General features: G+C 33.3%; 2 protein-coding genes across 2 annotated transcripts in view; both read right to left on the bottom strand.

Annotated features, from left to right (window-relative positions):
• Positions 1 to 14,889, bottom strand: part of LOC105801841 (receptor-like protein kinase FERONIA) — a 56,856-nt gene that overhangs the window by 17,268 nt on the left and 24,699 nt on the right.
• LOC128042443 (plant intracellular Ras-group-related LRR protein 5-like) lies at positions 7,327 to 8,175 on the bottom strand. Its single transcript, XM_052633655.1, has 2 exons — positions 7,913 to 8,175; positions 7,327 to 7,818 (listed from the first exon to the last, which is right to left on the bottom strand). The coding sequence occupies exons 1-2, from the start codon at positions 8,021 to 8,023 to the stop codon at positions 7,678 to 7,680; spliced, it is 252 nt and encodes an 83-aa protein (XP_052489615.1). The 5' UTR covers positions 8,024 to 8,175; the 3' UTR covers positions 7,327 to 7,677.

Here is a 14,889-nt window from a genome sequence, read left to right as displayed (position 1 = left end):
CAAGTTACCAATATGTAGAAGCCTTTGTGACTATTCTCTATTATATGTGGGCTATAGTAGTGGAACCTGTTATATGTCGAAGCCTTTATGGCTATTCTCTATTACATGTGAGCCTTTTTGGCAAAATGGTCAAGTGAAGCCCTTGTGGCTGATCTTGCTGTGAAAAGAGCCATTGTGACTAATTTTGTTAAAACGCCTTCGTGGCAAAGTTTATTGAATGTATCTAGAATATCTTTTCGGCTATCTAAGTAAAGTGGATGCTTTCGTGGCTATCTGTTGATCAAGCATGTTCCTATAACTTCCAAAGCCAATGGAAGACATCTGAAGTAAAGAATACACCTTAGTGGTGTAGTTTGTGAAATGAATTCAGAATAAAGATTTAATGGCAACGCCAAAGTGTCAGACTTTAAAGAGAAGCATAACTATCCAGCTTGAGACAACAAAAGAATGGCGAGAAACACATGATGATGAGAAGTGGATGAAATCCGCCTTGACTACCAAAAGAAAGGTGAAACAGAAAATAGAATACTAGTACAAACCTGTAAGTAATTCGAATGAGATCGACTGAGGTAAGGTTGTTTACAGAATATGAAGGAAGGCAAGGTATGTAGAGATTTGATATACATCTTGCTGACTTTGATCAATATATGTTTAGTGATTTGAAAAGGATATGTCATCTTTTATACTTAATATGAAATGATGAATAAATGTATGATAATGTCTCTGATGCGAGTCTTAAGGCCTAATTTCAGACCCATGATTGTGATGGAATTACACTACCTCAATTCCCAACAATAAGATCAAAGTCAAAACAAATAAAATCAAGATTCAATCAAATCCAATATGTGAGGATGAGTCTTTTTGAGGAAATGAGAAATGACACATGCAAGAAATGGGTGAAATTTATTAAATTCCATTCACTGGAACTGCCAGTTTTTAAGTTTGAGGAATCAACAAACTTGTAATGACTTTTTGGATGGGATCTAGGAATTTCTTGTTTAAGATGTCTGCATGGAATTTGAATATCTACATATTAGCTTCGAAAAGCACTTTGAATCACTTGGTTTTGAGTTTAGGAGCTTAAGTTATGACCGTTTTAGTGAAGAATGCGTGAGTAAAATCTTTGGATAGGAGTATGACGGGAATTACGAGTTTTAGGTTTTTAATTCAAGTTTAAATCATATTGGATTCGGATATTAGGCTTAATTTTTATTATATATGAGCCCAATATTGTATTTATAAGCTCTTATTATTTTATTATTTTATTATTCCAAATTTTTTATAATTATTAAGTATTTTAAGTTATTTAGGAGTTTTATGTCAACAAGAAAGTTTAGTTTAAAACTACTTCTTATTTAGGTATCAGATTTGGACAAACTACGATCCTTTTTTCGAAATCATCCTCATCATTTGAGCATTTTTGGTGTTCTTTGTGTTATTGTAAAATTGATTTCCAGCAAACAGTCTCACAACAATTTTGTTTTACCTAGAAAGTTTTCAGAAAAATATTTTACAGTGGGGAAACATTTTCCAAACGATCTAGAATTTTACATACAATTTCCTGAAACTATTTTAGAATATAAAAAATATTTCCCACAAAAAATTTGATCAAAAAGTACAAAAAATAAAAAAATAAAAAAATTTAAAAAATATTCTGTGGGTTGAATTTCATGTTGAAAAATTCTAGATCAAATATACATCATTTGATGAGGTTCTAGTTTAAATTTCATGATTTTTGGAAATCAGGAACACCTCAAATAGAGTTTGTCAAATTGCTCACGATTTTTTTTGAGTTTTAGGGATTTTCATTTACTCTTAGCCTTAGGTTTTAATTTGTTTTTGCTTTTTATTGTTCCTTTATGCATTCTAACACTTTATTGTTTCTTTTGTTAGTAGGTTAAAGCACGTTGCACATTCCCTTCTTCGTGGAACACAGTTCTTTGGTGTTTAGTTAAATTTGGAATCATAATACTACTAGGTTTTCTTTGTTAGTTTGAGTCTAATACATTATAATTAATTGATATGAACATTTTTAAATGACACATAAGATGAATTCTTACCTTATTCAGAATTTGATTTTTATTTCTGAGTGCATAATAGTGAGCTTTGCTTAATATTTTTTTGCTTTTTTTAAGTGTTCTAATTTCAGCCTCTAACAATGGTACGCACGCGTAGTAAGGACGAGGAGCATGATCCATTCATGGATACCATGGACCAACTTACAGCAATGCTCGAAGAACTTCGAAAAGAATTCAAAGAGGCGCAATAATGCGTGGCAAAAAAGTTTGAACATTACAAGCTCAAGTCCTTCATCACGAGGCGGTTCAACAAAATTTCAATCAAAATTTAGCTCAAATGGAAACTAACAATGATGATGATGATGAGAAGCCTTTTCACCATGATGATAAGACTAATGATTATGATGATGGTTATAAGCTGCGACAGTCTTTTGAACGTCTTAAATGTGGATCGCGTGCTTGTGATGCAACCTCTATTAGTGCTCGTAACCAATTTTTTGTGAATAAACCTAAATTTAGTGTTCCAGCATTTAACAACAAGCATGATCCTGACACTTATTATGATTGGGAGAATAAGATTGAGCTACTGTTTGAAAATTACAAATGTTTAGAGCAAGAGAAAGTTCCATTAGCTACCTTGGAATTCTCCGACTATGCTTTAAGTTGGTGGACTCAATTATTATGGTCCCAACGAATGAACCATGAGAGATCAATTGACTTGTGGGATGATTTAAAGTGAATCATGCAAAAAATGGTTTATTCCACCTTATTACTATAGGGACAATAAACAAAAGCTTCAAAATCTTGTTCAAAGTAATAAATCTATGATGGAATATTTTCATGAGATGGAGATTTTGATGCAACGAGCTAATGAGGATGAGAAATATAATGTAGCTCAATTTTTAAATGGGTTGAATGAAAATATCACCGATATTTTAGATCTTCATACTTTTATTAATCTGAATGAAACAATTCAGAAAGCTTATACGATTGAGGAACGATTGAAGCGAAAATCTAAGAACCGTTCATGGGGTTGTGCATCTAATTGGCGTACATTGACCTCTACCTTTTAGGGCTCAAAATTCATTCAGCCACAAGAGAATCATATGCTACCATCTAAAGACGAACCTAAGCAACTTAGTTGGAAAGATGGGGCGCCACTTAAAGCTACATCTTCTATTGTATAGGTACCTTCTAGGACTTTTTCTAAACCTACTTCGAATCATTCTTGTGATGTTAAATGGTACAAATTGTAATGGCAATGGACATTATGCTTTTGATTGTCCAAATAAAAGGGTAATTTTTATATGTAATGATGGTACCCTTATTTCTAATTCTGAAAATGAAAATTTTCATGCTACTAATGTTGTTTGTGACTATGATGATGAGGAAGAAGATGGAGAAGTTTTGGAACCTCCTACTAAAGGGGACAATTTGCTTGAGTCCCTTAACATTTGAGTAAGGGATAATTTTGATGAAGTTCAAAGGACTAACATATGCCACTCGAGGTGCTTGATTCAAGGAATCTTTTTTGCCGATTCAAAGTCTCATGAACTCTTTTTGAGGAATCTTGATAACCTTTCACTAGACGAGTTTAGTTACTTATGCTTTTTGGGAAAAAAACACAAGTTTAATGAAACAAAATTTTATTGGAAAGGAAAGGAAACAAAAAGGCTAAGAGCCTTAGGGGGAAGGAATTTTTTACAGATGAGTATTCATGTCACTCCATCATCTATTTATAGTACATGAAAAACCCTAGTTGGTTCCTATTTCAACTCTAGATGATAATGTTTAAAAGATATAATTTGAAATTAAATTTAAACAATATAATAATCCTAAAAATAAAATTCAAATGTAAACAAAGTTTTATGTCCATAAATCTCTTCTTTGAAATTTTGCCCCAAGTCTTCCACACTATGTATTCTCGGCACCACTTTTTCCCTATTTCGTATGCTGACCCATTTTATCTTTAAATTCATGCTTTTTTCCCCCAAATTTCCTTTTGTCTTCAATTTAGTCCATACAAGATAAAATAAACCATAAACAACCCAAATTAGTAGGATTGTACTCAAAATATATATGTTATTAACACATAAAAGTATGTCATTTTAGAGTATTATTACATTCCCTTTATTTAGCCTATGCTTGCCGTCAAGTATGGCTCATATTCCACTATGTAATCTAGATTTTACCATGAAAGATTCCATAGTTTTATAAAAATTAGGCATAATGCTTATGAAAAAAAAAGAGAACCGTTAGCTTGCTTTAAGTAAAATCGGAAAGTACTCTAATTTAAACAAACAAAAACTAGATTGACTTGGATTATTTCATGAAAGTTAGGTAATTTACTAAACTGACTAAGACATCCTATTTGTTCAACCCTTAGTCCCCAAATTTTATTATCTTCCTCTTTTTTTCTTTTTATTTATTTTATTGAATATTTTTTTATATTTTAGAATGTATTGGCCCTTTTAACGCGAAGCGGAATGACAACCCAAGCACTCTACCCCTATTACTCGGCCCAACACACTCCTAATTTATCTTTTACTTTTATCCATAATTCTAGTTAGCAGAGATTTACCTAATATCTCATATAACCTTTTTACACGAAGTAGGATGACAACCTAAGCACCCTACCCCAGTTACTCAACCAGCCACGTTGCAAGCTGTGCTCATAACTACGAAATCATCAGATTTTTTTAATGAAACGAAATTTTAATTTTGGAGGACTAGGAAATCAAGTGCCAAAATAAATTTTGGCATCATCTAGCAGTCATGAAAATAAATTTAGCATATATTCGTATTAAGTGTCCTTTTTACATTTAAACTTAATCGATTTTACTATAAGCAAGATAGGGTTAACTTTATTAATCATAATTATTTTAGCCCAACAGAAATAAAACAGTGGAGATGAAATCAACATAGCAAAATCACAACTTGCTTAGTAGACACTAAACATGCTCGTGGGTCAAACAGTGGGTAATTCCTAGTTAAAATCTTGGGCATGAAAAGGGGCAGAATATACTAAAATAATAAATATAGGCAAAAACAAGCTAACAATAGTAACACAATGGAAAAAAATAGCAGATAAAATAGTAGAAATGATGGCGAATGTCTCCCTTACTGAAATCACATTTCCCTCAATGTGAAAAATAATATTAACAAATACGATGAAAACGAAAAAAAGTTTATAACACTCCCCATTTCATTGTCGTTATTGTCATTCGCGTATAGCTACAATAAGATCAGCCATCTACTGGCCAAATATGTCCATTCGAGCTTCAATGAGCTCTAAACATTGCTCGATAGTCACAGAAGGTTAGTGTTGGTTGGGTACCTTTTGTTGATTTTGTTGCCTAAAGATCCGTTTAGCTGGTAAAGCTCGGATACCTGGAGGGACAAAATGGAAAGAAAAAGGTGAGCCAAGAAGTAGTCCCATAAAGTTAAGACAGTGAGCATCCAATGGATCGACTTGGCAAGCAATATGTAAGTCAGAAATAGGAACATTAGAGCCATGTAAAGAGAATAACAGTCGTGTAACAAAAGAGCCTAAAATTAGAGGTTGTTTGGCATTTATAATATGCTTAAATTGGAACGCATAGCAATAGCCTAAATTAATCGGTTGCCTGGTGTAAATATATCATAATAAAAATAATTTTGTCTTTGAGAAAGTAGCCAAAGCATCTCTTCGGCCTGAAGAATTATATGCCAAATATCGATGTATGTAACATAAGACAGGGTTAAGAAACCATAAATCCTTTGATGTTTTAGGGCTATATGTGGTTTCAGAATTGCCAGTTAATAGAGCAAAGGCCTCGATGGCCTTGAATCTGGTGGAAAAGTAAACGTATTGTTCTCATATTCATTGGACAAAGCATAATCCGCTGTCACAAAATTGAGTGCAATATTAAAATCGGTAAGGGACAAACTGTGTGTGGCCCCAAGTACTCGAAATGATATAATCCCATGTGTGTCCAATGAAAATTGGCCATGCTACTGAAAATGGAAGGTGGCATAAAGTTCCAAAATAAGTTCATAATAAGCACAATGAATGATATCAAAATTACCAACCTAACCAATATTGCGAAAATAATCATTAACAGTAGTATCAATATGCAAAGCATTCAAAATAGTTTGCGATAAACACTTGCAAGGCACTACTTGCTTGTGTCATAAAATCTTATACCTATCCCAGTCAACCTCATTATCAAATGTTAAGTTACCATTGAAACAACATTCTGTTGTAGAACATTCACTCGAGATCGGTAGGTCCTGCCTCGGGTCAGCAATGGTTGATGGTCACTATGACTCCCAATTGCGTCAGAGCCTATCGAACGAGCCTTACAGCACGTTTGGTTCGCTGTATTGGAATAGAGGCGTAATGGAATAGAGGCGTAATGGAATAGAGGTGTAATGTAATAGAGGTGTAATAGCAAATCAATTGTTTGGTTGAATGTAATGGAATAGAGGCGTAATAGTATTCTTGTGTTTGGTTGAATGGAATAGAGGTGTAATAGCATAATGGAAAAAACTAAAATGACTAGAATACCCTTAGCATAAATTTGTTTTGGTAAATGATTATTGTTATTGTTATTTAAATTTTAATAAGATTATTAATATCAATAATAAATAATTTAATCATATTTAAACATAATTATTATTAAATATATTATAATTAAAATATATAATTTAATAAAATTCTTAATAATCAATATTCTTATATGAATTTACTCAAATCATAATATATGATACTATAAAATAGAAATTAACATAATTATTATTAAATATATTATAATTAAAATATATAATTTAATAAAATTCTTAATAATTAATATTCTTATATGAATTTACTCAAATCATAATATATGATACTATAAAAGATAAATTAACATAATTATTATTAAATATATTATAATTAAAATATATAATTTAATAAAATTCTTAATAATTAATATTCTTATATGAATTTAGTCAAATCATAATATATGATACTATAAAAGATAATTTGAAATAATTAATATTAAATATATTTTAATTAAAATATATGATTTAATAAAATTTAAAATAATTATAACTAATAAATTATCTTATATGAATTTGTATAATTTAAAATAATTATTATTACATATAATTTAATAATAATATATAATTTCATAAAATTCTTGATAATAAGTTTTCTTATATGAATTTAAACAATTTAAAATAATTAATAATAAATATAATTTAATAATGATATATAATTTCATAAAATTCTTAATAATAAAATGTTCTTATATGAATTTACTAAAATCAAAATATAACTTGAGAATTATATTCGCATAAACATAATTAACTTATATTAAGAAAAGGTTAGATGAAAATGAAATTCTACATCATAATCCATATGTTATATAGTTTTACAACATCAAAAAGTTTGAACATTGATTTTTAATGGTAGGTTTTTCACTTCACTTGAATCTGAAAACACTTGCAAGTAATCAGGATTTTTGAACTTTGTAGAAAAGCTCACCAATCTCACAAATAATTTACAAAGTAATGGAACTGGCATAAAAAACACACACACACACACACACACACACACATTTTGACAAGAAACCAAAACATTTTTGAGATATATACAAGGGGCGAAAAAGAAAAAACTGTAGTAGTAATTCATTGGTTACATGTTGTCGTCCGTATTTTCGGTCCGAAACGGCCAACAAATCGAGCAAATCCTGAACCAAAAACTTTTCTCCTTCTTTGGTGGTGCTGCCTTGTTATCCCTATTGGCAACGAGATCAGCCATGAACTCAACAACAGCCTAATGTAGAAAGAAGTTGAATGAGTTAGTAGCTCATAAGAAATCAAACAGGAAAGGTCCCAGCAAGTTAATTTTGTAGCCAGATTGGCATTACCTGAGCACCCAATTTGATTACTTCTCTTGGTGGAACTTCCAAGGGAGTCTCATCAGCTCGGAAAACTCTCAATTTTGACAATAATCTGAAACAATCTGGTAAAACTCTCATCTAGTTGTCACTTATGTCCAACTCTTCAAGCATCTCAAGGTTTCCAATTGATCTTGGTAAGGCTCTTAAATCTGTAAAGTTCTTCCCCACATTCAATTGATCTCAAGGTTTCCCCACATCTCAAGGTTCAAGACTCGCTCTTACTTCACAAAGTACCTATTAAAAATTATTGTAACCTACTTAAGTTCCATGTAGCAAAGGAAAAGCACAAGAATAAACTAAAATTAAAGCTGGATGACAGAACATATGCTTCTCTGATAGAAATATTGACAACATCAAAACAGAACACATTCAAACAGAACACATCAAAATAGAACACATGCCGACCAATTATGTTTGTAACTTGTGCTTTAAAATTAATTTCAATTAATTGCTTAAATCTATAGCCCCTAAAATAAGAAGAATATAGAACATGACATAGCTACATTTTCACTTTTTCCAAATTATACAATCAAACAATACATACACACACAGACATGCATCAAATTCTGACCGTATACAACTTGACAGTTTCACATCTCTAAATAGTTCATGAGTTTCAACCAAAGGATTACGAAGTTCTTTGTAAAAAGACAAGTGATTGTTTTTTGTTGCTTCTAACTACATTATGGTCTCAAAGAAAATGCAAACCTCAAGTGGAGGGGAAAACAAGTGCAAGTGACCATAAATAGCTATGCATTTCAATGCTCAATTAGATAACCAACACTCGATTTGTGCATAAAGTGTAGTGTGAAATTCTTGATATCTTTATTAGGACATTCTATGTATAATAATCTAAACTTATATATTCTATGTATAATTATCTAAACATAGATAATAAAGTAGCACTCTGTTGCTAGAAGTAGCATGACAAGGTCTAAGGCAAAGAAAACATGTGAATTGAGCTATAAAGTCAAGATCTTTGGACACAAGTCTTTGGACATGGGTACTTCAAGAAAAATTATTCAAGCAGATCATGCCCATCAAATTTCCAAGTAATTAAAAACGTCTTAACATCATTTGATATAAATAATTTCAAACCATCAAATATATATATAAAAAGACAATATTCTCGAGACATTTAGGTCCTCTAGTGTCCTCCTTAAGAGCTCGGTGTTTTACGTATTTTTTATATATGACTATAAATCTTGAGACATTTAGGTCCTCTAGTGTCCTTTTCATTCTACATATGTTCCAAAGGGAGGAGGTGAAATGAAATATATACCGCTTCTCAAGGCTTGCGCCTCGTTATGTCACCACCTTTGGAGCAATATTCGAGTCAAGATTCTCAGAGGACATGAAACAAGTGGCTCAACATTTTCAAGACGATAAATAATGACATTAGTGAAAAGATAATAGAGGATTGCCAATATCAAACCACCTTTCATGCATAAAATGGCACGATTATCCGAAATGAATCTATATCAGAGCCACGAACCAAAGAACTCCTTGGTCTGCAGATTCTAATTTCGCTCTCCCTAAACAAATATTCGTGTCAATCCAAAATATTCTCGGTAAAAGAAGTCACCAAAGAAATCAAGGAAAGCCTATAGGAGACTCACATCGGAAGTATCGTTCGTCCACCCTAGAAATTTATCTGAAACAAGGGCAACATGCTGCTCCATAGCCGCCTCTGGACTCATGTTCCCCAGCTTTTGCCAAGCATTCCTTGCACAATGCAAGCAATAGTTACGGAATCCGAAACAACTTGATTAGCAATCACATGATTCTAACAACATGGTAAAACACTTGATTGTTTTGACTTTTAGACATTTTCCTATGGTAATAATTCCATGTTTATGTCGGTCATCAAATATCCAACATTTGATTTCAAAATCTAAAGAAGAACTGAACTATATCCTACTATACTTTCAATTAATAATCCCCAAAACAAGCAGAAACCAGAACAAATCAAGAACAATAGCAAAACAGTTGCAACAATTTCCAGTTTCATCTTCTAGTCACTAACAACAAGAAGTTAATATCTGAATCAGTATCAAATGAACCAACGAAAACCCCATTAACCAACAGATATAAACACACAAAAATCCAAAATTTGGTACACCCAATAAGTGAAATTCCAAGAACAATCAATCAATACTGGTAAAAGATATGGAAAAAGGCAAAACTTTTGGAACAAAATACATATAAAAAACAAGGCAAACCCAAAAAACAAGATAAGAGCACAATCATAATGCAAAAGCATGTCAATTTTTTTCCTTCAATTCTCTTTAATAAATAAGAACTGAAACAAATATTGCAATACAAACAGTTTTAGCTTAAGGATTGAACAATTTTTCAATCACAACGCAACCCATAAAACTATTTCACTTCAGGAAATAAATATTCTTCAATCACAACGCAACCCATAAAACTATTTAGCTTAAGGATTGAACAATTTTGTTAATCGAACATGCATCAAAGAAAAGCCCAAAATTATCTGACAACAGAAACAAATATTGGCGATTTGAGCCAAAGGAAAACTAACCTGTAATGAGGAAATCAGGGAAGAGTGCGAACTGCTAAAATAGCTCTGGAAAGAAAAAGGAAATCGATTTTAAGGGAACAGTGAAAATACCTCCACAAATCAGTTTTTCGTTCTTGATAAAATGAAGAGAATAAAAGGAACGATGAACAAGAACCGATGGCGAGTGAGTGGAAGGAAAAGAAATTACATGTAAGAAGCGTGGGAGAATCAAGAAAATGGAAGCTTGATGATAAGGGCAGAAAATGGAAAACAAAAGATGAAAAGGGGGCGGAATAGCTAATCGGCGCTGAGGGAGCGTAATGCCTATTACGCGCAATGAGGGTAACGGGCTAGTAACCAATTTGGGGAATCGAATCAATGAACCAAACAATTGTTTGGTAGTGGGCTCTTGCATAAGGGGAATCGCATGCATTCCCCCAACCAAACGCCTCCTTAGTGTTGTTGTCAAAGCTTGACTCTGGCGTAGGTCGCGTGAATTTTGTTGAGGACATGTCGTCAGATAAGGCTGCTAGTTGGGTCGGAGCACTTTGTGCCCGTCAACAGGTTCGACGGCGAGTGGGGATGGAAGCTGGAAAGGAGGGAATTGGCAAGGGCCAGGGTAGGGGTGAAGCAGAGGGCAGAGGGAAGGTGGATCTGGAGGAAAAGGTAGAGGGGAATGTAAGAGTGGATGAGAAAGCAATAGGGAAGGGTTGGGGTTGCCAATATTGACGTACTACAATGTCGAGAATTGGTACCGTTGACTGTTAATGGTGAAGGAGGGTTCGGTGATGGCAAGACTCTTAGTCCTGGCATTTATAGTTTATGGACTGGCGATGGGGCAAGACGAAGGAGGTTTTAGTGGTTGAGGGTGTTTTAGATGAATAAAGGTGGTGAAATTTTAAAATTATGGTTTGGTGGGGTGAAAATGTGGTGTTTGGCTATTGGGTGGATGTTTGGGCATAGGTTTTGGGTTAAGCGATGTAAGGGCATGCTATTCCTACATGGATTAGGGTAGAATTAGGGGTTATGCTAAGGCATGGCTAGGTCGTATAGATTTGTCTTGTCCGTTTCCAATTTTAATTTTTCGTTTACTCGATTCTCCTGGAAATAAGAAGAGTGAATAAAATTTATTAAGATGCAAGAAAATAAAGCATATAAAATAGAAAAATAAATATAAAATATAAAATAATAAAAGGAAAAAATAAAAATAAAATTGGGTTCCCTCCCATCAAGCGCTTATTTAACGTTATTAGCTTGACGACCTGACTAGTATTATGGTTATTCCAGTTGAATTTTTTCAATCGTATAGGCCTGTGAATTCTCATAAAATGGCTTCAACCTTCGACAATTGACTGTGAACCATTTTCCCGACTCTTCACTTTCTATTTCAACTACACCATGTGTGAATAATTTAGTTAGAATAAAGGGTCCTAGCCATCCAGATCGAAGTTTACCAAGAACAATTTTAACATAGAGTTATAAAGTAACAGTTTTGTTTTTATCCTTATAGATACGAGCATTCTCATAGGCATTATTACGAATTTCCTCCAATTCCATATTACATTGTCGTACAGCCCAATAAGCCTTATGCTCCAATTCTATCGGAAGGTGGCAAGCCTTGCCAAAAACAAGCTGATATGGGGTCATACCAACTGGTCCCTTATATGTCGTCCAATAGGTCCAAAGTGTGTCATTTAGCCAAAGACTCTAATCCTTTTAGTTAGGCTAAACTGTTTTCTCAAAAACGTCCTGATTTTACAATTCGAGACCTCCACTTGGCTGTTCATTTGGGGGTGATAGGCCATAGCTACACGGTGGTGAACTCCGTATTTTTTCATGAGTTCCTCTATCACTTTATTGCAAAAATGGGTTCCACGATGCTGATCAAGGCTCGAGGTGTACCAAACTTAGAAAAAACAGTTCGTTTTAGAAACTCTACGACAATTTTAGCATTGTCATTGCGAGTAGGCTTTGCTTCTATCCACTTAGAAGCATAGTCTACTGCTAGAAGTATATACATATTTCTAAATGAAGAAATAAAAAAAACCTATGAAATTGATACCCGATACATCAAAAATCTAGTATACATGGATTAGGGATAAGGGCATTTGATTTCACCTAGTTATGTTGCCTATATGTTGCAATCTATAACAAGATTTATAGATATCATATGCATCTCAAAAAATTGCAGGCCAATTACTCCACACTCCAATACCTTATGAGCAGTCCGTTTAGGGCTAAAGTGACCTCCACAAGCTTAAGTATAACAAAAAGTAAGTATATAAGTTACCTTAGTTTTTGGAACACATCATCTTAGTTTCCACAATTATGGGTCGTCCGAAATATAATATCGAGCTTATCTTTTAAGTTTGTCTCTCATGGGACGAGATAACCTAATGGGTACTGAACCTGTAGCAAGGAAGATTACCATATATGCATACCATAGGAAATACTCTTGAGCCAAAAATAGACCCTTATCAGGAAACTCATCATTTATAAGAGTGTCATCACAAGGTGTTTTTAACCTACTCAAGTGGTCAACCACTAAATTTTCACATCCCTTCTTATCTCAAATCATGATGTTGAATTCTTGGAGTAGTAAAATCCACTTAATGAGCCTTGGTTTTGCTTCCCTCTTTGCGATCAAATACTTGAGAGCTGTAAGGTTAGAAAAAATAGCTACTTTATATCCCAATAGATAAGACCAAAATTTATCTAAAGCAAATACAATAGCTAAAAGTTTTTTTTTCTATGGTAGTGTAATTGCTTTGTGTAGCATCTAAGGTTTTTGAGGCATAACAAATAACGTGGGGCTCTCTATCTCTCTTTTGCCCCAATACAGCCCCCACACTTTGGTCATTTGTATCGCACATGATTTCAAAGAGATAATTTCAATTTGGAACTTGCACTATAACAGCGGAGACCACCTTCTATTTAAGTGTGTCAAAAGCCTCATTGCGTTTTGGGCTGAACTCAACTTAGGACCCTTTTGCGATAATTCACACAGTGGTTCAACTACTTTTGAGAAGTTCTTTATAAAATGTTTGTAAAATCCTGCATGACCAAAAAAAGAATGAATTTCCCTTACAGTTGAGGGATATGGCAAAGAATTTATAATATCAGTTTTGGCCCTATTGACCTCAAACCCTTTAGCTGAAACTATATGTTCTAGAATTAAACTTTTGTCTACCATAAAATGACATTTCTCTTAATTCAAGATAAGATTAAATTTTGTGCATCTATTTAATAGTATTGTTTTTAAAGCATTCATCAAAAGAGTCCCCACACACAGTAAAATCGTCCATAAAAACTTCAATAATGTTTTCTACTTATTCAGAAAATATACGCATCATGCATCTTGGGAATGTGGCCAGTACGTTACAAAGTTCGAATGGCATCCTTGTATACACAAATATGTCAAATGGTGACATGACCATCCCCTATGGCTCAATAAGTCCTAGCTTCAATCCTATCGACCTCCCAAAAGGGCCCATTGTTAGAGTATGCCCAAAGATCAATCATGAGATGGTTGCAATAACATACTTGATTTATCATGTATATTAATATAAGGCATTACCGTTACTATTTCAGTTTCTTTTCTGTGTGTATAAATAAACTGTTTTATAATAATGTCCTGAGAATAATATGATTATTCTTAAAGTTCCTTAGTCAAGTATTATTGTTGGATAGGACAAAAATAATGCATTAAGACTAACATGTAGTTGATTGATGATAAAGACTTGTCATTGATATGGAATGTCAGAATCGATGCATGAATATGTGTGTTAGAGAACAACATATTGGACTGACCCGTTATGAGTATGTTTCTTGGATTATTATGTAATTGTCACGACATTACTCATAGTGATTAAAATGTATATGTTCCTCAGACTTGAGATCATCATAATCCCAAAATCGTGAGTTGTATAGTTTGATACAGTCAAATGTACACCGTAACTGGGTGTTCTATAAAGGCTGATGTTGGATATACCACAATCTATGTAGAGGGATATGGTTGGTCGATGTAGGATAAGTCTCTCCTACATAATGGGAGTAATATCTTAGGCCACTTGATTGAGTGAGACTAGAAATGCATGGCCAGGCTCAAATAAGCTGATATGAGATGTCATACTTATTTGTATATCATAGTCTACTTAAGATATCAAGGAACATGGAACGGACTATACAAGTGTGACTATTCCATGACTTGTGTTCAATCCAGAGATAAAGGACTTAAGGATTATGAAAAGATTAATCTTAAAAAGGTTATGTCGAATCATGATTTCTTGTGACTTAGGAAGCAATGATGCATTGTTAGGTGCCACTCATTGTTTGTAACGTTGGAATCGTTCTAACATTACTGCTAACGTTACAAGAACCTACAGGGTCACACCCTATAGTTGAAATGAATGGAATAAAA

This window comes from Gossypium raimondii, chromosome 7, assembly GCF_025698545.1.
Source record: "Gossypium raimondii isolate GPD5lz chromosome 7, ASM2569854v1, whole genome shotgun sequence".
Classification (NCBI taxonomy): Eukaryota; Viridiplantae; Streptophyta; class Magnoliopsida; order Malvales; family Malvaceae; genus Gossypium; species Gossypium raimondii.
This window is presented reverse-complemented; position numbering and strand designations above follow the sequence as displayed.

Excerpts from the sequence above, each read along its gene's own strand:
- LOC128042443 (XM_052633655.1), bottom strand. The coding sequence starts at position 8,023 with ATGAGAGTTTTACCAGATTGTTTCAGATTATTGTCAAAATTGAGAGTT. Across the intron at positions 7,819-7,912 it reads TAATCAAATTGGGTGCTCAG|GCTGTTGTTGAGTTCATGGC; the intron begins GTAATGCCAATC and ends TTTCTACATTAG.